The sequence below is a fragment of the Phymastichus coffea genome, unplaced genomic scaffold, assembly GCF_024137745.1.
Source record: "Phymastichus coffea isolate CEN01 unplaced genomic scaffold, Cenicafe_Pcof_1.1 PCOF00009, whole genome shotgun sequence".
In the NCBI taxonomy this organism is placed as follows: Eukaryota; Metazoa; Arthropoda; class Insecta; order Hymenoptera; family Eulophidae; genus Phymastichus; species Phymastichus coffea.
Window position 1 is genome coordinate 72997 of NW_026706820.1, and position 26372 is coordinate 99368.

The following is a 26372-nucleotide window of genomic DNA, read 5'->3' on the forward strand; positions in this document are numbered from 1 at the left end:
AGCTCGTGGTGGACACATGGTTCGTCAACGTGGGCGCCATCAATATGATGAAAATGATAATCGGGTTGTGACTATTCTTGCAATAATTCATCTTGACCCACAGATAAGCGCTCGTCGAGTCGAAAGGGAAATCGGTATTCCAAAAAGTACATTTTTAAGAATTATGAAGGTGCTTAGATATCATGCATATCATATTACTCTGGTCCAAGAGCTACAGTTTGCTCATTTTCAACAGCGTATTGTGTTTTGCCAATGGGCTTTACAAATGATAGAAAATGATCCAGACTTTTTTAATTTTGTTCTTTTTTCTGATGAGGCAAAATTTCAAAGTGATGGGGAATTGAATAGACATAATTGTCATTACTGGTCTGATGTTAATCCTCATTGGGTCAGAACTGTAAACCATCAAAGATGTTGGAGTATTATGGTATGGTGTAGGATTATTAATGGATATTTGATTGGCCCTTACTTTTTCGAAGAAAATGTTAATCAACACACGTATTTAACGCTAATAAGGGATGAACTACCTGCATTCATGGAAGATGTTGACTTAGAAACGCGACGGAGAATGTGGCTCCAGCAGGACGGCGCAGCACCACATTTCGCTCGAATTGTCAGGACTTTTTTGAATAATCAGTACGGTAACAGATGGATTGGTCGAGGTGGTCCGGTTGAATGGCCTGCTTGCTCACCCGAGCTTACATCACCAGATTTTTACTTATGGGGGTACTTAAAAAATGCCGTTTTTGCGGAAAGGCCCACCACAAGATTAGACATGATGGACAGAATTCGTCGAGCTTGCGATGCCATTCCAAGGCAAACTTTGCTAAACACCGTTCGACACTTCCAAAGGCGTTTGACTATGTGCCTGGAAGCAAATGGTCGTAATTTCGAACATTTGCTTCGAGGCTAGATAAACACATAAGTGAGAGGCGAAGGGACTCACTTAAATCAAGCACCCCGAACAGTGAGAGGCGAAGGGACTCACTTTAATTAAGCACCCTGAACAGTGAGAGGCACGGGGACTCACTCAAGCACCCCAAAGAAAACAGTCCTTATTACGTCCACGTCGTTGTTTCTGGGTAGCGCTAAACGTAAGGTTGACACATTTACAACAGAAGCTTCAATGATCATGAAGTTTCCGTTAAACAAACATCATACATGGGATAGAGATGTGTGGGACTGGGGGATGTCTGGTGTAATAGTTTAGCATGTGAGGCTATGAAGAGAATGGGGTTCGGATGTGCGAGTTCGATTTTTGTTTACTAGGATGTGAAAGTTTTGGATGTATGGGTTTCCGTTTTAACCCATTAAAGCCCACGCTAAGACTGGTTGAGATAGCGACAAACAAACTGTGCTATCTTTTGCATAAGTGAAAAATAAAATATACGTATTTTTTTTTATGTTATTTTCAATTGTTTATAACAAATTATTTAAACAAATTACAAAAAAATTCATAATTATCAAAATCTAAATGCGGGAATCGATTCTGGAGGTGAAATCAAGACGAAAACCTATATAACACTTTTTTGTCAGAATTCAATTTGTTAGTGTAACGTAGGAATAAACAATTGCATGTTGGGGAGAAAAAGTGACCATGTCAAGTCCCAAGCAAAATCTATCTGGAATAGCAAAAAATAAACTGTGCTATCCTTTGCATAAGTGAAAAATAAAATATATATATTTTTTCTTATGTCATTTGCAATTGTTTATAACAAATTATTTAAACAAATTACAAAAAAATTCATAATTTTCAAAATCTGAATGCGGAAATCGATTCGGGGGATAAAATTGAGATGAAAACCTATATAACACTTTTTTGTCAGAGTTCAATTTGATATCTTTATGTAGAAATAAACTATTGACAAATAAGTGTTTTCATTCTCACACATGGTATCTGGAATCATATCAGTATTTTTTACTGATAAATTTTGAGATCTTATACTGTAATTGGATAAGTTTATTTCATTTCGTAAATCCTTCCGTGTTAGAGATCACGTTTGAGTGGCGGGCTAACGGTTGAAAACATTTATACATTGGATCTATTCTTTGAAATAATAATTTCGGAAAACTTTTAGTTTTTATTTTGTTCTAAATTGGTAACGTTACTGATAATGCCGAGACGGAGAATTAGCGATCTACCAAATTTAGTTGAAGATTCTGATAGTGATGAAGGTCAACATATTGATATAGCATTCATTCCTAATGAATATGAAAGTTCAGATGGAGATTCGGACGGTGATCCAAATGAAGATACATTATCAAATGAATTACCATCAGGTTCTTACGAACATGTTAAAAGTACATACACAAGTACTCAGAAATTGTTGGAACCGAATCATAAGTACAGTTGGAAAAATGATGCTTTGAATGATATTTCTCCGCATGTCGAGAGCAACTTCAATATTTCACCTATTTCATCATTGCAATCCAAAAATGCTTTTGAGTTGTTTGAGGTTTTCTTTTCGAAATCAATGAAAAACCATATCATTGAAGCCACTTCTGAAAATCATTTTGATTTATGTATGGATGATCTAGAAAAATTTATTACAATCATAATGATTACTATCTTCAATTCTAGAAAAAGTATTCGTGATTACTGGTCAAAAAAGCGAATACTTCAGTGTCCAGTAATTGCGGAACTTATGTCTAGAAATAATTTCGTTGCCATAAAAAAGAACATACGATTCTATAAACTTCAAGAAACTGATCAAAATGATAAAGTCTGGAAGGTTAGAACTCTGTATGATATGTTTCGTGAGAATTGTATGCAATTTGGTTTCTTTGACTATAATTTATCAATAGATGAGATAATGGTAAAATACTTTGGTAGGTTTGGTATCAAGCAATGTATAAGGAATAAACCCATTAGATTTGGAATAAAAGAATGGGCAGTCTGTTCTTCTGATGGGTATATATATGATCTTGATATTTACACTGGTAAATCAGGAATCGATGAACGAAATCCTTTAGTTGCCGTTGGTTTAAGGTCTAGAGTGGTGATGAAGTTACTTTCGAATTTATTAGAAAAAACACAGAGAGAAGAACTGAAAAAGTATCATATTTATTTTGACAACTTTTTCACAAACCCAGATCTTATGATTCATTTGAAAAAAAAATGGTTTATCGGCGACAGGAACTGTTCGGCATAATCGTGTGAAAGTGAAAGTCGAAATGCCAAAAAAAGCTAAAAGAGGATACACTATTTCAATGCATGAAGTGAATTCAAAATTGAATTATATTACAGTTATGGACTCAAAGCCAGTATCGATTCTCTCTTCGAAATATGGAAATGAACCAAAAGTTGAAATGCAGAGATGGCAGGAATCATCGAAAAAATCTATTCTTTTTCCTCATTGTTTCTCTATGTATAATGAACACATGGGTGGCGTCGATCTACATGATCAACACTGTAATGCTTTGATGCCTACTATTCGAAGTAAGAAATGGACATGGTGCCTTGTATTACGGCTCATCCAAGCATCCTTAGCAAACGCTACAGTGATTTACAATAAGTTACATCCAGACGAAAGAAAAGGTTCCAAAGATATTGTTCAAGAAGTTTGTGAATATTATATTGACAAGTTATCTTCCAAACGTCCCCCCAAACGACAGAAACAGAGTGAAACTTCATCCCAAGAACACGTGATGAAACATGGGAGTCTTAGGAAATGTGGAATTTCAAAATGTCGGACAAGAACGGAATGGTATTGTGAGAAATGTTCTATGCCTGTTTGCAAAAGTCATAAAGAAGGACATGGCAATGAACAATAATTCAATCCCACCGATTATATTTACAATAATTCATGCCAATATTGATGGATAAATACAATAATTAGCTTCATTTTATACGATTTTTTTAAACACTCTCAGGAGGCCGAATGTTTCTTCCTTCATTACAATAACTAATTGGCCTCTGACAGAAAAGTGTTATATAGGTTTTCGTCTAAACTTTACCCCCAGAATCGATTTCCGCATTCAGATTTTGAAAATTATAAATTTTTTTATAATTTGTTTAAATAGTTTGTTATAAACAATTGCAAATGACATAAGAAAAAATATATATATTTTATTTTTCACTTATGCAAAGGATAGCACAGTTTATTTTTTGCTATTCCAGATAGATTTTGCTTGGGACTTGACATGGTCACTTTTTCTCCCCAACATGCAATTGTTTATTCCTACGTTACACTAACAAATTGAATTCTGACAAAAAAGTGTTATATAGGTTTTCGTCTTGATTTCACCTCCAGAATCGATTCCCGCATTTAGATTTTGATAATTATGAATTTTTTTGTAATTTGTTTAAATAATTTGTTATAAACAATTGAAAATAACATAAAAAAAAATACGTATATTTTATTTTTCACTTATGCAAAAGATAGCACAGTTTGTTTGTCGCTATCTCAACCAGTCTTAGCGTGGGCTTTAATGGGTTAAATTAACGATCAATTTGAACCACTTAAGCCTGTGACTCGTAGAAAAATGACTTAAAATGGATTTTTCGGAGTTTGACATTGATTTGACCTTGAAATGACCGTGAATAAAATCCGTGAATAAAGGTCAAAAATAGGTGTTCCTATTCAAAAAAACCACTTGACCTTGAAATAACCTTGAGGGTCAAGTTCAAGGTCAAATTTGATAGAACCATTGTTTGGCCCCTTTCGTCCCCTACAACTTTTGTCTGAACCATTTTTTCCTATCTGTCTTGGAATTCGAAAAATCCAAGTGTAGCAATTAAAATGGGTCATCCTGTATATGATTATTTATTTATTTTCATTTATTTTTCAGTTACAATGATTTGTAGACGAGAACAGTCCTCAGGCTCTACAAATACAACAAATAAAGGTGATTGTTTAACAAGTAAGTATTATTATTATTATTGATTTTTATAAAATTATATCTTTAATTTATATTTAATTTATATTTTTATTATTATTTAATTGTCTTTTCTCTTTTTTTTCAGTGGATGAAGGAATCCATAGCAGCCAGAATGTTGGCGTAACAAGTCGCGTATCAAATTGATAAGGTTGTTAACGATCGCGTGAAAGCGCTGTTACATCAACGGAAACGTGTGGAGGCGATGAGGAGGCAGCAAGAATCCACTCGATTGAAGTGGAAACGCAAAGCAGACTTGGCCAAGGCAGAACAAGATGAACTTGCTGCGAAAGTTAAACAAAGGCTTTCCAGCATAAATACATCAGCTGGATCATCATTAACCCCCATCATGATGGATCATGATGATGAACCATCTTTGATGACGTTAACATCGTCATCAGCGTCAGTGACATTATCGTTATCGTTCTCATCATCAGCAACGTCAACGTCATCATCACCAGCAACGTCGTCGTCATCAACAGCAACATCCACATGCTGTCAAAAAGAAGAAGCACAAGTCGATGTGCCATTCGATTTTACTGCTACTGTAAGTACTTAAACTATAGAAATAAAGTTTTCCACACCAAGAATCTTCCTATTATGGCCCGGGTGAAAAAATGGATTAAGAATCGTACTAAATGAAGGATCAGGAGAGCCGCATGAAGGATGATCAGAGGAAGCAGGCGGTTCTGTTAAGGTGTGCGCACATCCTGATGCGGATTTATCAAGCGAGCGAGTCGAATCAGCGGACCCTACGGTCGTGAATAAAGATCCTACCGAGGCATCAGACGTTGGTGAAGTCAGCAAAAAATGGAAATTTATATAAGGAAGAGAACGAATTGTTAGAAATTCTCAAATCTATGATAACAAATGAAAAAGATATAATAAAAATTATTTTTGGGGTTAAAATAACTACAGATAATATGAACTTCAATGACGAAATAATTTTGGCACCTATAATGATGTGATTAATATTAATAATGATGTTTTAGATATAATGGAAAGTGATTGCCATGAATATTGGAGTATACATGTAGTCGAGGATGATAATGGAGAGAATTTAGATATTATGTTACCGATTGAATTTCTTAATTCATTAATTCCAACATAGGTAAAAATTAAAAGTTAGTGCTACTATAATACTGTTGAGAAATTTTAATTTGAATGAAGGACTTTGTAATAAAACACGATTGATAATTAAAAATCTGTACAAATTTACTATTCAAATACAAATTACATGTGGGAAAAATATAGGAAAACTCATTCTCATTCCCAGAATACCATTATCACCCGCAAAAGAAGATGTACCATTCAATATGCATCGTAAATAATTTCCAGTGAGATTAGGTTTCGCAATAAGAATTAATAAGGCATAAGGACAATCATATTGTGACGTATTTTCGAGTAGACACACACGTCGTTAGTGTACTTTTAGCAAACGAGTGACACTACAACTCGTAGTGGTGAATTGCTGCATGTACGAGACCCCGCTCACTTAACGCTCGCTAGTTATTTGATAAATATAATTTATATATAAGTATATTTTATGGGACATAAATAGTAATAAAAAAAATCAAATAACTAAAATATATTTGTATAGGGGTCCTTCTATTACTATCGCAAATATAGGCACAATTATTCATATATATATAATAAAATAATGATATGGATCGAAACTCTTATTAGTCTCGACTCCACTGATTAACGACAAAGGTATCAAAGGTAGTAATGGCTGCGTTTGACGAGCAATTTGAATTTAAGTTCTTTTAAATATAATCAAAATATTGCAGACGTACTATTCATCCTATATACATGCATATTATATTATCTGGGGACGTGCTTAATTGTTAAACACTTCGTCAGCGCATGCTATCATACGACGTAATCGAAAAGACCGTGTGACGCTAGTCCGACCGGTCGGCGCGAGCGGTATTTATAACAATAAAATAAGAAGAGTCGCGAGAATAAAATACCAAAGCCAAAATAGTTAAGAATTTAACAATCACACATATATATATATGTATTCACATATTGTAACGGTAGTTGATTTCTTCGTAAGCGAATCACTGTCCGTTAACAAAATATCTATGTCGTCGTTGTTTCCTTCTTTTCGGCTAGCTCCGTGCCGGCGGCTCAACCTGAAAACGAGCGCGAAAGCACGGGAAAACGAAGAAGAGCGACGGTTGCAGGTTCTCCGAAAACGTTGCGAAGGAGAAGGGAACGCAGAGAAAGATTTGGTGTAATCGAATAATAACGGATTTTATTCGATTATTTTGTTTACACACTCGCGCGCATTTCGCATCGACCGAGAGGTTCACGGCGCACGGTCTACTTAACGTACGCGTGAGAGAGAGACAGGTGATACATTTTCAAGTGGCGCGCTGTCGGCGCAGTTCGTATACGCTCGCTTAATAGGACTCGCACTCGCAATCACGTTACAACAGAGGGGGACTTACTCGGTCGGTCGCAGCCGTAGATAGCTTATCCCTGTAACCCGAATCTAGTCGTGCGAAGATCGTCGCCCAATACTGTCGAGATCGGGGAGGTCTCCGGGCTGATGTTGTGGGCGACTAGTCGAGACTCCTCGCTCTGCTGGTAACTTTCGGTTCGGTCGCCCCCGTATGCTGATCGTAGCAGGATGTCGATCCCGACCACAGTATTCCTTCTGCACAATTGCTCAATCTCACTCAACGATCACACTATTCCACTCGATTCTCCGCACCCAAAAAGTCAAATCTACAAAGGATCCTCGAACACGTGCTGCTCGCTTGCCGGTCTCACGTGTACTCTCCCGAATCGGCGCGTACTAGCTATCTCTCTCTCTCTTTATCGCTGCGCGGGTCTATTGCGCATGGCGCGCTGTTTTAAATCTCGCTCATCTACCCCTTAACGAGCCTACTCGTTACAGCCCCCCTCTAGTCCAGACTTATCGGAAGTTTGGATGATATCGATGAGGCGAAGATGAGCGATGAATGGCTATGGATGATTCTGGGGTATAATAATAATGCGATTTTTCGTGATCGAATGGAATTGCTTTATTCAGGAGGGGAGGCTAAAGGGGTCGACTTGGTTTCCCCATTGGCGGGTGGTTCAATATGTTTGGGCATCTGCTGGATCGGGTCACACCCGGATGTTCACACCGGGCACACCCCTGTGCCTGTGAGAAGGAGAGCCCCTCTCTCCTGTTATTGGGATCGCAGAGATTCGGGTTCGGCTTCCGGTCCGGATCGTGATTACGCCGACTCCGCTTCCTTTGGAAGTTTTCGGGCAACGCTTGTCCGCGTTGCCCACCCTGGCCCCTTTCTCTATCAGGGGCGATGGTGATATTCACCGTCCCTCCCCTGGATGAGGATGCCTCCACGCTGATGTTGGCGCTGGAGGTTGTTCCGGAATGATGGCGGTGGGTCTCGTCCGAGGCCCCTCCGTGGTCTCCGCGAGCCCGATCCTCTCGTTCCTGGGCTCGGTCGGCTCGAACCTTCCGAATGGCCGCGGTGTAGGATAGCCAGATGGCGACCTTCTCCGTCCATTCCCCGGCCATCTGTGTAGCGCCAGCATAATCCTGGAACTCGGCGAACCTCACGGTGGTGTTGTGAGTGAGGAGCCGCACGAAGTTCCAGGCGCTGTCCACTTCTTGGAGGGCGTTGTGGAGGATCTTCCACTTCTCCTCCAAGGAGGATTCCATTGGCCAGGCTAATGGAGAGGTAGGCCAGTCATCCCGGTTATATAGGCGACCTCTCCTGGGACATCCCGGCCTATCCGGTTGCGCGGTATTGGAGTCCTCCGATCCGGTGCCTGTTGGTTGTCGGTCCGGTGTTGCGGCCGCCGCGCGGGGATCATTGGTGGGCTCCCGATCGACCGAGGAGCCCATGGAGGAGGAAGGAACCCCTGCGTAGCCAGATGTCTCGGAGGAGGGAGCAGCCTCGGTGTTGGTTGCTGCCTCTGCCGTCCGCGTTCGCCTCATCCCCACTGGTGGAAGTGGGCGTTTTGGAGCTAGACTTCCCCTGCTGGTAGGCTTCGGTAGGAACTTCTCCCACAGTTCCTTCAAGCCGTCTGATGGAGGTGGCGGGGCCAATCCCGGTCTGTGCGTGACTACCGGGATTCCCGGGGCGGGATCCCTCACCTCGACGATGTGGATTGGGCGACCCTTCGTCCGACCGCCTGGGGCGAGCATCGACTCCCCTTGGTCGTGGGCGCGTCCGAGTTGGGCGAGGAACCGTACTTGCGTGTGTACGATGAGTTCCCTCGCCACGCGCCCAAGGTTGACTTCGCCCAGTTCGTTGAGGGCCGCGTCGGCCACGCTCACCATTGTTTCCTCCACGTGGATCGGGTCCTCGAGATCTCGGGCCCTAACCAGCCTTCTTTTCATCCGGCCCAGGATCTCTGTGACCCTTGTCTGCGCCGAGTCCGACAGGTGGAGATATCGGAGTTTTTCCTCCATCCAATCTGCATTTCTCCTGATCGTGGTCTCTATCCTAGGGTTGGGCGAGGAGGAGGTCATCGGGTTGAGGTAAATGAATGATATTTGACATGAGTATGATGCATGATATAGTATGCGTGAAAATGGTAAATGGTTACATAATACAGATCGCCTGTACCCCGGGGTGGGTATCACAGTTAATGAGTTCGTGTTACGATTTCCGAGGTCGTCCGCGTTTTCGTATGGGAGGCTCGTCTCCCCGCTTTTCGTTCGACGCCGCGCGCTCGACTACCCGACGTACCACCGATACGGCTTTCCTTGGGCGACCCCTGCCCCTCTTTTCAGCGATTGGGGGGCCCTGACTCCGTGGTCCTCTAGGGGGCCGCCCACGTCGTCGCCGTCTGGGCGCGTTCCCCACCTCGGAATCCTCAGCTTCCGATTGTGGAGGTACGTCGGCTGAATCCGGAGTGCGTTCGGAGCCTTGCTCTTCGCGATTTCCGTCATTCGATTCGTCGCATGTCGCTGGCGGGTCGCGCTTCGCCGCGACGTCCCTCGGAGGTCGAGTGTCCTCGTCTTCTTCTTCCTTGGTGGCCTCGTGGAACGGTTTAAGCTCTTCGGCGTGAACCGTACCCTCGATAGTCTCCTGGTGATTGGCTATTCGGAAGGTATTTGCCCCCAGTTTTTCGATGACGACGTATTGGCCCTTATAAAACGGCGCCAAGCTAGCCGAGATCCCCTTTGCCGCGGATGAAAGGACGCGGTTACGATACCACACCCAGTCGCCGACCTTGAAAGGGACTTGGCGTCGCTTCTGATCGAACAATTTCGCCTGACGTTCCTGTTCTTGCCGCCCCCTTTCCGTAAACGTTTCGAATAACTTGGGTAGGTGACTCAGGTGATCCGCCCAGTCTTCCCGCGACTGATTTTCTTCGTTTTCTGCCCTTATTGCTTCCCGCTCGCGTCGGATCGTCGCAGGCGGCACTGGTTGTCTCCCATAATTTAGCATGGCGGGGCTAACTTTAGTTGAGCTATGGACGGCAGTGTTAAGGGCGAAACAGAGATCGCGAAGCTTCTCATCCCAATCCTTGTGTTGCTCCTTGAGGTATGATCTGATCATGGTCTTGAGGGTACGGTTGTATCTCTCCGTCGGATTCGCTCGTGGACAGTAAATTGGCGTCAGGCCCCGCGAGATGCCGCTTCTATTAAGGTATTCTTCCACCAATTTGTTTTTAAACTCGGTGCCGTTGTCTGATAGGAAGACCTCTGGCGCGCCATACCGTGTAACTATTTGATCGTGGAATTCTCGTATGATATTCTTAGCCATGGCCTTTCGAAGGGGGATACATTCCACCCATCGCGTGAATAGATCCACGAACACCAAGATGTATTCGTGCCCTCTTGAGCTTCGAGGAAAGGGTCCAGCTATATCCGCGGCTACGACCTGCCATGGTTTTTCCATTTGGCGGCGCCCCATGGTGCCGTAGGGTGGGCGCTGCTCCACCTTACATTGTTGGCACACCATACAGTTCTTCACGTATTTGGCGGCATCATCTGCGAGGGTTGGCCAGAAGTAAAAGCGGCGTATCCGGGCGAGAGTCTTTTCTCGCCCAAGATGCCCAGCCGCCGGGGCGTCGTGGCACTCAGCCATGATGGATTTCCTCTGTTCCTTGGGCACGGCTAGCTTCCATGCCTCTTCCTCGTCGCTCAATTCATCGAGTTGTGCGTCTGGGCGGTAGGTATACAAATTTCCCCCCATGACCTTCCATGTCGGGTTCTTCTCCGGCTCGTCCGTCACTGCCTGCAGGGTCTCCAGAAACCATTTATCCTGGGTACATTCACTCCAGGTCAATGCGCACAGAGTCGAGCCTTCCTCGCCATCTTCTTCGTAAGCTCTTGAGAGGCAGTCGGGTACGTGATGCAGGGCGCCTTTGCGATGTTCTACCTCAAAGGTGTATCCCTGTAGCTTAAGCGCCCAACGAGCCAAACGGCTTGTGGAATTCTTCATGCTCCTCAGCCACTTGAGACAACTGTGGTCGGTCATCACTTTGAAGTGATAACCCTCTATGTACGGCCGGAACTTCTCGATGGCCCATACGACTCCGAGGCATTCACGTTCGGAAACCGAGAAATTCCTCTCTGGTTGGCTCAACGTACGGCTGGCGAATTCGATGACTCTCTCGCTCCCTTCTACTATCTGAGTCAACACCGCTCCCAAGCCTGTATCGCTCGCGTCGGTGTGTAATACGAAGTCTCCCTTCGGGTCAGGCGGCTGGAGTATAGGTGCCGTCGTCATCAGTCTTTTTATTAGCTCAAATGACGCTTGCTGCTCGGCGACCCACTCGAATGGGCATTTCTTTTTCAGAAGTTTGTTGAGGGGTTCTGCGATTGTGGCGAAATCGTCTACGAATTTCCGGTACCATGAGGCCATGCCCATGAAGCTACGGAGTTTCCTTATGTTCCTGGGGACAGGAAACTCTAGGATTGGGCGTACCTTCTCGGGATCAGGGCGTATCCCGTCTCGATTCACTAGTACGCCCAAGTATCGTACCTCCGACTTGCAGAAGGTACTCTTCTCCAAGCTTACGGACATACCGGCTTCCTTGAGCGCCTCTAATACCTTTCGCAAGTGCTCTTTGTGCTCTTCGAATGTCGATGAGACAATAATAATGTCGTCGAGATACGCGAAGGCGAAAGGATCCATGTTAGGGCCAATTACTGAGTCTATGGCCCGTTGAAAGGTCGCTCCGGCGTATGAGAGGCCAAATGGCATCCTCACAAATTGGAAGTGGCCCATGCCTGGTACTGTGAATGCCGTCATTGGGCGGGATTCCTTTTTCAGGTTGATTTGATGGTAGGCCGAATTGAGGTCGAGGGTCGATATGAACTTGGCGTCTTTTAGCCTGCGTAAAATATCTTGCATGAAAGGGATGGGGTACGCGTCCGGTTCCGTGACTGCGTTTACCTCCCTTAGATCCACGCAGAACCTCCAGGCTCCGTCCCCTTTCTTGACCATCACCACGGGGCTTGACCATCCGCTCTTGGATGGCTCGATGACCCCCGCCTTCAGCATCTCGTTAACCTGCCGATGCATTTCCTATTCGACCTTCGGCAAAACCGGATAATACCTCTGCTTAATCGGCCGAGCGCTTCCGACGTTGATTTCGTGCTCTACCCCGATAACACAGCCTAGGAATTTCCCTGGCTTTGGCAAGATCTTGGAGACCATCTGGCTAATCTCGTCTCGCTGGGTCCGTTACTTCCGCGATGCCCACCGATGCTAGTTGAGCCAGTCCTTCGATGCTCGCCATCTCCATGCGTATCTTGACCTTTTCGTCTTTGAGGAAAAGTTCATTTTCTTCCGAGTCTATCACGGCTTTGAACGCTTTGATGAAGTTGACTCCAGTGTAACGCTCGTCCGCTAGTCTTGGGACGATCGCCACACGGATTTCCCTTGTCACTCCACCTACTGTCATGGGCATGAGAATGTGACCCGTTATGGATACCTTCGTGCCATCCGGCAAACGGCAGGAACCCGCATCTTTCACCTCTAGTCTCAAACCCAAGTGCGAAGCGATTTCCAGTCCTAAATTACCCATCGCAGTGCAAGATGCTGCCGAATCGAATAATGCTCTGATCCGGAACCCCCCTATTTTGATGGGCAAATACCATCTCGTCTCGTCTTCGGGTTCGTATTCTTTGTTCCTAGGTCGCCCTCGACTGTCGCCTTTGGCCGATCCGATAGCCGGTGGGGGCGGTCCTTTCTCCCAGGGCGCGCATTGGTTGGCTTGCCTCTTGCAAATTCCTTCCTCCGTGGCGCCCAAGGACTCTTGGCCATCCTTCCCCTCCGCCAGGTTCTCCTGTGGACCTGCTCTCGCGACGTCTAAGTCCCTATCCGTGGAACTCGATACCTCCATACCCTCAGATGGTCGATTTATTAACTTGGATTCGCTCTCCTCGCTCGTTCCCTGCGTGCTGATCTCGGTCGAATATTCATCTCTCACTCCTGATACTTTCGCCAGCGCCTCGACAGGGGTAACTGCCTGGTTCGCCTGTGGGGTATCCTTGTCCCGCTGACTATCGGAGTGAGGGATCCTCTCTGTTTCTGGAACGGTAGGGACCCCCCCTAACCGTCCCTTGTCTCGTTTCCCGACTTTGGGCTCTCCTTGCAGTCGGGGCAATGCTTGATGCTGAAGCCCAACCTGCCACACTTTATACACGTAAGTGGTTTTGAGAAATCGATCTCTCGTCGGGGCCCCTTTGATTTCATCTTTGGGCTTCCGTTTTTCTCGGGGGTTTTCGGTTTCTCAGCAGGTGGGACCGGGCGTTGACTCCTCCGGTCTACTATCTTCGAGATTAGACTCTCCAATCCCTGTACCATTGCGGACGGGAAGGCTTGCTCCATCAGGCCCGCTATTTCCGGTACTGTTGGTTCTTTCTTTCCCTCCTCGTCCTCTTTCCCACCCGACATGCCCGCTACCTTCGGCCTACGGTTACTCGCCGTTGCTTCTCCGCTCGTGGGTTGATACGCCCACTCAGGGAAGAGGGAGGCCTTGGACTCCAGCAGCGTCCGTTTTTGTCGGGCAAAAGTGATGTCGTTCTGCGCTTCCGTCGCTAACCGGCATAGTTCCCTAACAGATACGGCGTCTCTTCTCTTCACGTGAATCTTTATCTCGGGAAGTAGGTTGGAGTACATTAGCTCAAGTATCTCTGCCGGTGGCATCGGTGGATGTAGCTTACTCACCATGGCCTGTAGTTTCGTGAGGTAGACCTTAGCTGGCTCGTTTTCACCCTGGTATCTCGATTGAGCTTCTCTTTTGAGTCTCTGCTGCTGTTGGATGCTAGTACCGAACCATTCTCTCGCATCCGAAATAAAGTCCTGGTAGTCTATTCAATCCTTGTTGTTATTCAGGTACCAGGTGTGGGCTACCCCGGTAAGTACATCGGGTAGCCCGAGGAGCATCTCTTCCTCTGAGAGACCAGCTGCCAATCTTTGGGCTTCGAGTTTTTCCAGGAAGACGTCGACGCTCTGGTCGTCTCCTCCGGAGAACTTGACTCGCCAGCCTCTCACGATCCTTCCCACGTCTCGTATAGTTGACAGGCCCATCGTCGTGTTTTGCCCGTAGCTGCTTGTATGTCTTGCGAAGCCACCTTCAGCAGAATTATTCCCTGTATTCTGCTGTCCACTCCCCCCCGAGGGTTGTATTTGGGGGTCTCCCGGTATTCTGGGGTTCCATCGTGGTTGTTCCGTTGGTGGTGGTCTTTGCGGAGTGCTTCCTGGTATTATGGTGTCATAGTGTAGTGTCACCGTGTCCTGGAAGTTCACTGTTTTGCTGGGCAGCTGTTCTGTTTCTTTGCTTGGTGACGATGGTTGGTTTTCCTGGAGTAAGTATATCTCGTTTTCGATATTGCCTATCCTTTGCAGAGCCCTAGTCATCCTTGATGTTTTCGTGGCCTGGGTAGCGCATATAGTTTGTGCCATTTGTGCTATTGATAACACGTACTGGCGCTCTCTTTCCATAGCCTTTTCGACTCTTTTAAGTCGATTTATCCATTCGTGCATAACTTCCTTGATCTCTGCGGGGATTGTAACGGGCTTGCCCTTTTCATTATATAGCGTGGGCATCTCCGTGTCTGACGCTATCGAAGCTTGGTCTTCTTCGTGCTCCTCGCTTCTTGAGATCCTTTCTGCCCCTTTTGATAGGGATTGGCTCGTTGATAGATTGAGCTTGATTGCAATCTCATCATCGGTGAGTAGCCTATATAGAGGGTGGTTTTCGCGATCGGTTGCTCCTGTGTCTTCCAGTGTTTTGCATTCCTTGGAGATGTAGGCGTATCTCAATTCATTTCTTCGAATCAGGTCTTGGGCGACTTCTTGGGCTGTCGTTTCATCGAAGTCAGCCGATGTGTAGTCGCCCATTAACCAACGCTGTAGTCTCTTTGCCCTGGTTGTTTTTTCACCGTCGCTTCTTAATTCTAAAGTTGCCAGAGTCTGATGTAGTCGATCGTCATCTAGGTTGTCTATCCACTCCTCTATTTCTGTTTCTGTGTCGTCCATGTCCTTCATGTTTGACGTTCTTCTATCTAATATTGTCGGTGGGTGTGCGCTGAGTTAGATCTTGTGATGTTTGTTGTGTGTGTGTGTGTGTACTTTTATCTTTTTAATTTTCGGTATTATTTGCCGAAATAACACAAAAAAAAATTTTATCCGAAGTAAGAGAAAAAAAATGTTAATCTGTTAGGTTAATTAAACTTTTTTTTTTTTTCTTTATTATTACGGTGGTATTCACCATGAGGTTTCTTGGTTTGCCTTTTCTACGCTGATTTTACAATTATCCTACCTATTAATTTTCACTTACTGTTTGTAGGTGAAAATTTGTTAGTTTTTATTGGCGTAATTAATTATATAAATTTTGTCGTCGTACAGTGAGCAGTTTTCTATTTTCAAATTTTCTATCAGTAATTTTTAATGAAAATTGAATATTTTGAAAAGGAATTTTTATTGAAGCGAACAATTTTCTCGCGCCGTGATGTTTTTGCCGAGAGAGCGTGCTTAATTCGATTTGGTTTAGTTTCGAAGGGGATTAATTAGATTTTAAGTAATTAATTGTAATATTATTAAATCTTATCCCTTAATTAATAAATAATAATCACTATTTCCTATTAAATACAAATGTATTTGTCTGGGTATTGCTCGCTGCTTTATGTTGTGCAGTTAGCCTGTTGCCGCTGTGTTTTGCTCGCTCTCTCTCTTCGCGGCTTATGACGTCACGGCGGCGGTGTTATTTGAGCGCGTTGTCGCGGTACAAGTCTGCGCGCTCACTTTTCGTGCTCACTGTACGGTTCTCTGGCCTCGAAATTTTGTCTGGGTTAGTAAACACTCTCGGTCTTACAAAGGTCTGTTTATATAATGTGTATATTTCGTGGCCAGAGTACGCTCGACAAATTCTATTGCTCAGAAACCTCGTGGTGTTTCTTTCTACACACACACACACTATTTATTTAATTTAGCGCGAGTCTCTCTCTCTCGGAATTTTTGTCACGCGCGCCTTATCAATTATCTTGTCGGGGTTCGTCCTTTTCCTTATGCTTTGTTTTCGTTTAGTTGGGTAACGGTAGTTGATTTCTTCGTAAGCGAATCACTGTCCGTTAACAAAATATCTATGTCGTCGTTGTTTCCTTCTTTTCGGCTAGCTCCGTGCCGGCGGCTCAACCTGAAAACGAGCGCGAAAGCACGGGAAAACGAAGAAGAGCGACGGTTGCAGGTTCTCCGAAAACGTTGCGAAGGAGAAGGGAACGCAGAGAAAGATTTGGTGTAATCGAATAATCTCGCCGTCTTACTCAGTACAACCAGAACGGATTTTATTCGATTATTTTGTTTACACACTCGCGCGCATTCCGCATCGACCGAGAGGTTCACGGCGCACGGTCTACTTAACGTACGCGTGAGAGAGAGACAGGTGATACATTTTCAAGTGGCGCGCGGTCGGCGCAGTTCGTATACGCTCGCTTAATAGGACTCGCACTCGCAATCACGTTACAACAGAGGGGGACTTACTCGGTCGGTCGCAGCCGTAGATAGCTTATCCCTGTAACCCGAATCTAGTCGTGCTAAGATCGTCGCCCAATACTGTCGAGATCGGGGAGGTCTCCGGGCTGATGTTGTGGGCGACTAGTCGAGACTCCTCGCTCTGCTGGTAACTTTCGGTTCGGTCGCCCCCGTATGCTGATCGTAGCAGGATGTCGATCCCGACCACAGTATTCCTTCTGCACAATTGCTCAATCTCACTCAACGATCACACTATTCCACTCGATTCTCCGTACCCAAAAAGTTAAATCTACAAAGGATCCTCGAACACGTGCTGCTCGCTTGCCGGTCTCACGTGTACTCTCCCGAATCGGCGCGTCCTAGCTATCTCTCTCTCTCTTTATCACTGCGCGGGTCTATTGCGCATGGCGCGCTGTTTTAAATCTCGCTCATCTACCCCTTAACGAGCCTACTCGTTACAATATATATATATATATATATATATATATATATATATAGTTATACACAAAATAAATACGTGGAATTTGCCAAATGGTGATTACTCCAAGAATAATTATTACACAGGCCCACAAAAAAAAATGAACTTGGATGTCCATCGACAAAACCCATGTACTCCTACGTATTTTTGCGCGCTGAGTCCGAATCTGGCATTCGTTTAACCTCAGCACGTCGGGTTCAAGGGCATTTGAAGGTCACATTGCAGAAATCAGCAATAACTAATACAAGACATCTGTCTGTTAAGTTTTTGGGGTCGCTGAGTTTAAATCCGGTATTTGTTTTTCTCTATGAGGTAAGTTTGAAGGTTAGTTCAAGGTCAAAGCTGTTTACTCTAGGAAAAATGAATTTTTGACTGCAGATTCTGAAAGAGCGGGAAATTTTACGTCCAGATACATATTCAATTTTTTTTAATATAACCCTCAAGGTCATGTGAAGGTCACTTAATCTTGTTGGATGGAGGATTCGTATGACAATAAGATAATGGAATTTCATGGGGCAAACTACCATGTCGTTATGTTTTCAGGGTCGCCGAATCCAAATCCGCGGTGTTCGTTTGTCTCCATCAGGCCGCATTGAAGGTCGTTTGAAGGTCAAATCCTCGACAATTAGTGAAATCGAGTCAAGTTATCATTCTAACATATTTTTTGAGCATCTGAACCCAAATATAAAGACCGCTTAATACCTCAGGGTCAAAATCAAGGTCATCCCAAGGTCAAATATACATTTTTTCATTAAAAAAAGAAAATTTTGACCACAGATTCAGAGAAAATGGAAAATCTTACATCTAGCTGTGATCGTTACTTATTTTTTTGATCACACTCCCGAAATAATCGTGTGCCGCAACCCAGGGTACCTCCACGTGGTGACGGCGGAAAACGGCTTTTTTTTTGGCTTTTTGTTTTCCGGCAAAACCCTGGGGTGAAGGCATGATGCCGTCATGGTTGGCACACGAAGAGGTACGATGCAGGGTTTCGGATGCCCAGTATCGGCGATTGGTCAGGATGAGCAAGCAGGTCCGCAATCGTCGTCATCATGCGACTGCAGCTCTACAGTGGTTGGAAACTTGGTCTCTGTAGAGTACAACAATACAAGAATACGCTCTAAATCTCATAGTTGTAAGCAAAAAGTGAATTCCTTTTGCTATGTGTGTGGCAAATACTTTTTGAAAAAGTCGGATCTTCGCAAATTCACAGATGATTTGAAACTAGTATACTGTTCCGTCGTCACACGTCAATATTTTATTTGTATGAGTGTATGAGAGTGATTGCGGCGCCTCGTGGCGGCAGCACATACCGGACGCGGCTAATTGCTGCTCGCCGCGCGGTTGCCAGGCGGTGTAGCGAGAGAAAGGGCACTGTTCCGGCTTCCAGCTCGCGAACACGTGCTCAGTAAGCGGTTAGTTTTTTCTAAAGCAAGCTCATAGTGTTGCCTTCGCGCCCCTTATCAGAATAGTTAAGACGCAAAACAACGTATTGCGCACCTTTCCTAGTTTTAATAGTTAATTTTAAATCAATAAGTCAGTTCATCTTAAATCAATAACTCAGTTAAGCTTAAATCAATAAGTCACCACGTGGCTTCATACTCATTAGCCGTTCGGTGTTTGAGGCGCTAATCAAACATTTAATTCATTTTAGGTGTATTGAGTACACCTTCAAATCAAAGTTGCGTGTCTGAGATTTCTCTCGACCGCAACATATCATTCTTCAGTGTGCAGTGTGTGTGTGTGTGTGAGCACGCGACATCATTTGCGACATTCGTACTCTTTCTTTCTTTCTTTCCTTTGTTATTTTTTCAAGTGCGGAAGCTTCATTTTTATGCGTAATTTACTCTTTGTGTCAGTTCAGTGTTGTTAATAATGCAATAAATCATGGGTTTTTTATGCCAAAGGCTTTTTCCCATTAAGCAAGTGTAAATAATTTCACCACCTCCCTTCACTTCAATCATTAACAGCAAGTGTGTAAAAATCAAAAGGTTCAGAAAAAGATAAAGGCGTCATGCCACCTAAGGCATGATAGCTTAGTCGTTCCGCGACGAATCATTTTTGGTGCCTCCTGTGAGGTTTGAAAATCTCACTTTTTTCAATTCGGCTTATGTTCATGGGTGATGTCGCGTGCGCGCGTGTGAGTGAATTTTGAGACAAAGGAAATCGGCGAGCGCGCCAAGAGAATCAGTGCGGCGAGCGCGCCGGAATTCTTAGCGTATCAAGTTGACGTAGCGACGTCATCAACCTGCAGACGCCAAGCTACACCGTCGCTAGCCATTTGGATGACCTCATCACCCAGTTGGCCACCGCTACAGAAAAGGAATAATAAGATAAGTCATTAGTTTTGCGAAATACAATTCTTTTATTTCATTTATCAACATGGCAGAGATGTGCGATCGAATTAAATATCTTGAACAAAAGATGAAAACGTTCAAGACCCTTATTCAAAGTTTAAGTACTTATCTCGAAGGTACAGCGGTAAATCCGATTAATGCGAAATTGAGGTTGTCGAACCTGTCAGCCCTTTTTCAGGATTATTTTGAACAATTTGAAGAGCTGTCTGCATTAGATCCGGAAAATCCTTTAGTCCCGGAATTTGAAACGACTGAAACGAGTTACTATGACGTAGCCACAAGGGCTACGGAAATCCAACCTCGCGAACAGCTCCCGCCTCTCGCGAACTCTACGTTAAATGCTTCAATGACTGATCGGCATTATTATCCGAAATTGCCGGCGGTCGAAATTCCAACATTCGATGGTGATCCAAAGGAATGGATTGCGTTTAAGAATAAATTTGTCGCGCTTATACATTCGCGAGCAGATTATAGCAACTTGATTAAACATAGCCGCCTTGAGCAAGCACTCAAGGGCGAGGCCAAATTAAAACTTAAAATTTTTACTCCTAGCGAAGAAAATTATCCGAAAGCGTGGCAAACGCTGCTTGACGCGTATGATTCAAAGCTCGTGTTGATCACTAAACATTTAGATGAATTTTATGACCTCCCGTTCGTAGATCCAAAAAACGTCGCATCTTCTTTGTCTTCACTCGTTGATCTCACTAAGCAACATTTGTTTATGTTGGAGCGTCTTGACGTCGTCATCGGAGAGGAGGCGGTTGTTCGGTATTTGGAGAGGCGTTTACCGAAATTTATCAATTCCAAGTGGCAGGAAACGCTCAATATGAATAGGTATCCTACCCTACAGGAATTTTATGACTTTAGTGCTAATACGATCTTTAGACTTCGTTCAATAGAGCGCGATGCCGGAGAGAGTGATAACAGGAAAAGGGCCAGCGACGGCGCGCAGCAGCAGGTAAGCAAGCGCAGTAAATCGGCTAGGTCGTTCGTCACTTCTGCGTCGCGGGCAACTGAGTCGGCAAAATCTCCTTTCGCTAATAAGGCGCCTAGTTATTCCTCAACAGCAGCTGATAAAAGGCCATCGTGTCCAGGCTGCAAGGGTAGTCATCGACTTTTTAGATGTCCAGAATTTCTCAAACTTGACCCTATTAAGCGATTTGAATTCGCAAAGTCAAAATCCATTTGTCGGAATTGTCTCTGGAATCATCAATCCCCTTGCCCCAATTCCGGGCGGTGCAAAATTTGCAACAAACCACATCACACATTGTTGCATTTTGAAGACAAAGAGGGTGCGAACTCTGGAAAGGATGAACAGTCGACTTCCAAGACTGCATGACTAGCTTACCCAGCATATACATCAGTAGCTTTCTCACTAGATTCTCAAGTATTGCCCACGGCATTGATCGACGTCAAAAATCGCGCGGGAAAATTTGTCCTAGCTCGTGCCTTGTTAGATTCCGGGTCCACAGTCAATCTAATTACAGAAAATTTTGCAAATTTCTTAAATCTACCTAAGCTTTCGTGTTCATTAAACATTGGAGCAGTTAACAGTCTGAATACTGCCTCCAAGCATCAAGTTAAAGTAAATTGTCGTTCAAAACAAAATAACTTCCAGTTTGATTTGAATTTCTTAGTCGTTCCTAATATCGCTGATACAGTGCCGAGCGAGGCTTTTCCGCGCGAAGATTTTGAGATCCCACAGGACATTCGGTTAGCCGATCCCCAGTTTCATCTTCCCAAGTCCATACAAATGCTGTTAGCTTCAAGAACAACTTTTTCGATTTTAAGCGTTGGACAAATAAGGCTTCAACATGAAGAATCAGTACTCACTCTACAAAAAACCGTTTTAGGGTGGGTTGTAGCCGGAGGAACAAATAATTCGTGTCCTTCCGATAAAGGAATCTGCAATTCGCTTTCACTTACGCGAATGGTCGAGCGCTTTTGGCATCTTGAGGAGGTAAACCACGAGTCAGTGAAATCTCATGAAGAACTTGCATGCGAGCGGCATTATGTCGAAAATACCACCCGAGACCCTTCAGGTAGATACATTGTCCGTTTGCCGTTTAAGGAGAATAAACACACGCTCGGGGAATCCAAACAACAGGCTCTGCGTCGCTTTTACAATCTCGAAAAGAAGTTTAGGATGAATTCGGCTTTAGAAAGGGAGTACTCCAAGGTCATGAGCGAAATGGTTTCGTTAGGTCACGCAGTTCTGTGTGAAGATGATGACAATGACGGTTATTATCTTCCCCATCATGCTGTGATTAAGGAGTCTAGTGAGACGACAAAGGTTCGACCGGTTTACGACGCGTCGGCAAAAACCTCGACCGGCGTATCCTTGAATGACATCCTTATGGTAGGCCCCACGATTCAGGACACTGTATTCCAGCAATTACTTCAGTTTCGTACACATTCTTACGTTATCACGGGGGACATCGAAAAGATGTATCGTCAAGTGTGGATTCATCCAGACGATCGCAAATATCAAAAATTCTTTTGGTATCATCAGGGTAAGATTTGCGTTTTTCTCTTAACAGTAGTTACTTTTGGAGTAGCAGCAGCTCCTTTTCTAGCAATTCGTACTCTTCAACAACTAGCGATAGACGAAGCGTTGAATTTTCCTCGAGCAAGTAAGCTTCTGCTCAAGAATTTCTACGTAGATGATTTTTTAGCGGGGGCAGATACTTCAGAAGAGATCAGCGCGATTCGTGAAGAGATGACGGCTCTTCTTCAACGTGGCGGTTTCATCATTCGAAAATGGGCATCAAATAGTCTCGAAGTGTTAACTTCTATCAACGAGGAAGTCCTCGATCTTGACCATGTGGTCAAAGAGGCTCTCTTGCAGAAAACCTTAGGAGTCGTTTGGGATTCGAGGGCTGATACTTTTCAGTATTGCATCGGTCAAATTGATTCTCAGCTTAAGGTGACTAAGAGAACTCTTCTCTCAGCTGTTGCAAAAATTTTCGACCCACTTGGGCTGTTAGGACCCATTACAATGTTCGCAAAATTTCTGATTCAGGATTGTTGGAAATCAAAGGTCGATTGGGACGAATCCATCTCTCAACAGACTCTAACGAAATGGCGAGCTTTATTCAGCGAGTTATCCTTGGTAGAAAGTCTCAATTTTGATCGCAAAATAGTTCTTCCAGACGCATTGCGCGTCGAAATACACGGGTTTTGTGACGCTTCACGTCTTGGGTACGGTGCCTGTCTATTTGTCAAGTCCATCGACGCGCAGAAAAACGTTTTGGTCAGGCTTCTTTGTAGCAAGTCTAGAGTAGCGCCATTAAGCGGGTTAACTATTCCTCGGTTAGAGTTATGCGCCGCGTCGATCCTCAAGGATTTATACGTTCAGGTCCGATCTCAATTGCAAATCCCTGTTCATCAAGTGATTCTATATTCTGATTCTTCAATTGTTCTCTGTTGGTTAAAAAAGGAGCCTCAACAATTAAAAACATTCGAAGCTAACCGAGTATCCAATATTCAGGCAGTAAGGGACCAGGTCGAGTGGTTACATATTCGTTCTGAAGACAATCCAGCTGATTCTCTGTCACGAGGTCAGTTACCGTCTGAATTCATCAAGAATTCTCTGTGGAAATCTGGACCACCATGGCTCGCTAGAGATAGGGTTGACTGGCCTCCAGTCGTGATCTCGGTGCCACGAGAAGTCCCAGGTTTAAAGGGGGGAGTGTGTTTGGTCGCTACCAAACCATCTTCGTTTTCCGAAGTTTACTCACAATTCTCTTGTTGTGAACGTTTCGTTAGAGTACTAGCATACGCTTCGCGTTGGAGAAAGGGCTCTCGGTGTACAGGCGAACCAGCTCAAAGGAATTGGGAAATTCAACATGATTCAATGCGAACACTAGAAATTAGCAAGCGAATACGTCCGCTGACTCCATCTGAAATCAAGGAATCCGAAAGGAAGATTTTGGAGCTAGTTCAAAGGGAAGGTTTCTCTGTAGAGTATGATCGTTTATCTAAATCATCTAACGGTGTAAAAAAGGGTACATGTTTTGACAGGTTGTGTCCGTTCATTAGCGATAACTTAATTCGCGTAGGCAGTCGCCTCAAGAATTCTAAACTTCCTTACGGGCAACAACACCCGATACTCTTGCCTCAGAAACATCCTGTGACTGAAATGGTCATTCATCATCATCATGAAGGCAATTTGCACGCCGGAATTCATTGCACTCTTTATTCGATTCGTCTGAAATTTTTTATTTTAAATGGAAAATCGCAGATAAGGAAGGTAATTCAACGGTGCGTCAAATGTATACGCCAAAGACCGCACATTGGCCACGCCAAAATGGCAGATCTACCTGCCCCACGGGTCTGTGAATCTTTCGCATTCAGTCACACAGGTGTAGATTTTTTCGGACCGTTCAACATTAAAGAGAAGGCTCATAGAAATAGGTCGTTTATCAAAACTTACGGTTGTGTTTTTATATGCTTAGCTTCAAAGGCCGTCCACGTCGAGTTGGCTATCGATTTGTCAACAGAAGGTTTCTTAGCTGCGTTTCGTAGATTCATCGCTCGGAAAGGGGTACCTTCGCATGTCTATTCCGATAATGGAACCAATTTTGTCGGGGCAAACAATGAGTTGACTAAAATTTATAGACTCTTTGATACAGAGGCGTTTCGCGCGGAAATTAACAATTACGCAATCTCTAAAAGAATAGAATGGCACTTCAATCCGCCTCTTTCACCTCACTTTGGAGGTCTGTGGGAAGCGGCCGTAAAGAGCTTCAAACATCACTTAAAACGCATTCTAGATAAGCAGCTCACATATGAGCAATTTAACACTCTTCTTATCGAAATTGAAGCGATACTGAATTCGCGACCATTATACGCTCTTTCGGCCGATCCCAACGACCCTCTAGTTTTAACACCAGCGCATGTATTAATTGGTCGCCCTTTTAACATGTTGCCTGAACAATCACTTTCGTCAGTTTCAGAAAATCGATTGTCTACCTACCAGTTTTTGACCAAAGCTAGACAGAACTTCTGGGAGAAATGGCGTAAAGAATACCTTCATGAACTTCAAGTTCGCCAGAAATGGACTAAGAGTGATTCCGAGTTAGCTCCAGGTATGGTGGTCTTACTCATTGAAGGCAACGTCCCAAGCGGACAATGGCCACTGGGTGTCATCATCGAGGTGCATCCTGGTAGCGACGGCGTCGTGAGAGTTGCTTCAGTCAAGACTGTAAAAGGCGTGTTCAAGCGGAATGTCACACGTTTGTGTGTGCTTCCCATTATAAACTCTACGTAAATTTAAGATTGTATTCGTAGGTTAAGTCTCATTGCGTTCTATCTGTGATAGAATTAGAATTAAAAAACTATGCGTGATCAACAAGACAGTCCCTCCAGAGGAAACTGTCCCGTTTGAAAAACTTGTCTAGTCGATACTCAGTCAAGCCTTTCCAAAGATTGTTGTTAGGTAAAACCAATTTCATTATGTGCGTTTTATTTTAGTCATAATCGTTGATGTTAGGGAGCGATGCGCTTTGTCGGAGCCTCCAGGCTCTCTTCCTACGTATTGACATTATTGCCCCAGATGTGTGCGCTGTGGTTTACCCCAAAAGAGTCGAACCATGTCGTGTCTGAGAGTACAGTTACTAAGCCTGGTCCGAGAATGGTGAAATCGGAAATTTCACAGCCAGAAGCTCAGAGGTCACGCCGAGAGGGTGGCTTCTGCGACGCGATGCTCCCGGATGGAGCTGAAGAGAGTCTGAGGTTTCGTTCTGAGCGCCATTGCTCCAATTTTCTTTGTATTGCTTCGCAATCTGCTTCATTTCGTATCCAATATCTGTATTCCGCAGCGTGGGCCGGGAGTATGTTCCGTCGTCACACGTCAATATTTTATTTGTATGAGTGTATGAGAGTGATTGCGGCGCCTCGTGGCGGCAGCACATGCCGGACGCGGCTAATTGCTGCTCGCCGCGCGGTTGCCAGGCGGTGTAGCGAGAGAGAGGGCACTGTTCCGGCTTCCAGCTCGCGAACACGTGCTCAGTAAGCGGTTAGTTTTTTCTAAAGCAAGCTCATAGTGTTGCCTTCGCGCCCCTTATCAGAATAGTTAAGACGCAAAACAACGTATTGCGCACCTTTAATCAGTGTTAGTTTTAATAGTTAATTTTAAATCAATAAGTCAGTTCATCTTAAATCAATAACTCAGTTAAGCTTAAATCAATAAGTCACCACGTGGCTTCATACTCATTAGCCGTTCGGTGTTTGAGGCGCTAATCAAACATTTAATTCATTTTAGGTGTATTGAGTACACCTTCAAATCAAAGTTGCGTGTCTGAGATTTCTCTCGACCGCAACATATCATTCTTCAGTGTGCAGTGTGTGTGTGTGTGTGAGCACGCGACATCATTTGCGACATTCGTACTCTTTCTTTCTTTCTTTCCTTTGTTATTTTTTCAAGTGCGGAAGCTTCATTTTTATGCGTAATTTACTCTTTGTGTCAGTTCAGTGTTGTTAATATTGCAATAAATCATGGGTTTTTTATGCCAAAGGCTTTTTCCCATTAAGCAAGTGTAAATAATTTCACCACCTCCCTTCACTTCAATCATTAACAGCAAGTGTGTAAAAATCAAAAGGTTCAGAAAAAGATAAAGGCGTCATGCCACCTAAGGCATGATAGCTTAGTCGTTCCGCGACGAATCATATACGATGAGTGTTTCGGTTGTAAAG

At 44.1% G+C, this 26372-nt stretch overlaps 2 protein-coding genes across 2 annotated transcripts; both read left to right on the forward strand.

The window, feature by feature from the left end:
* Positions 1 to 19701: 19701 nt before the first annotated feature.
* Positions 19702 to 21015, forward strand: LOC131671105 (uncharacterized). Its single transcript, XM_058947301.1, has one exon. The coding sequence runs from the start codon at positions 19702 to 19704 to the stop codon at positions 21013 to 21015; it is 1314 nt and encodes a 437-aa protein (XP_058803284.1).
* Positions 21016 to 21822: 807 nt separating this feature from the next.
* Positions 21823 to 24973, forward strand: LOC131671111 (uncharacterized). Its single transcript, XM_058947313.1, has 2 exons — positions 21823 to 24913; positions 24969 to 24973. Exons 1-2 carry the CDS (start codon positions 21823 to 21825, stop codon positions 24971 to 24973), a joined length of 3096 nt encoding a protein of 1031 aa, XP_058803296.1.
* The last annotated feature ends 1399 nt before the right edge of the window (positions 24974 to 26372 follow it).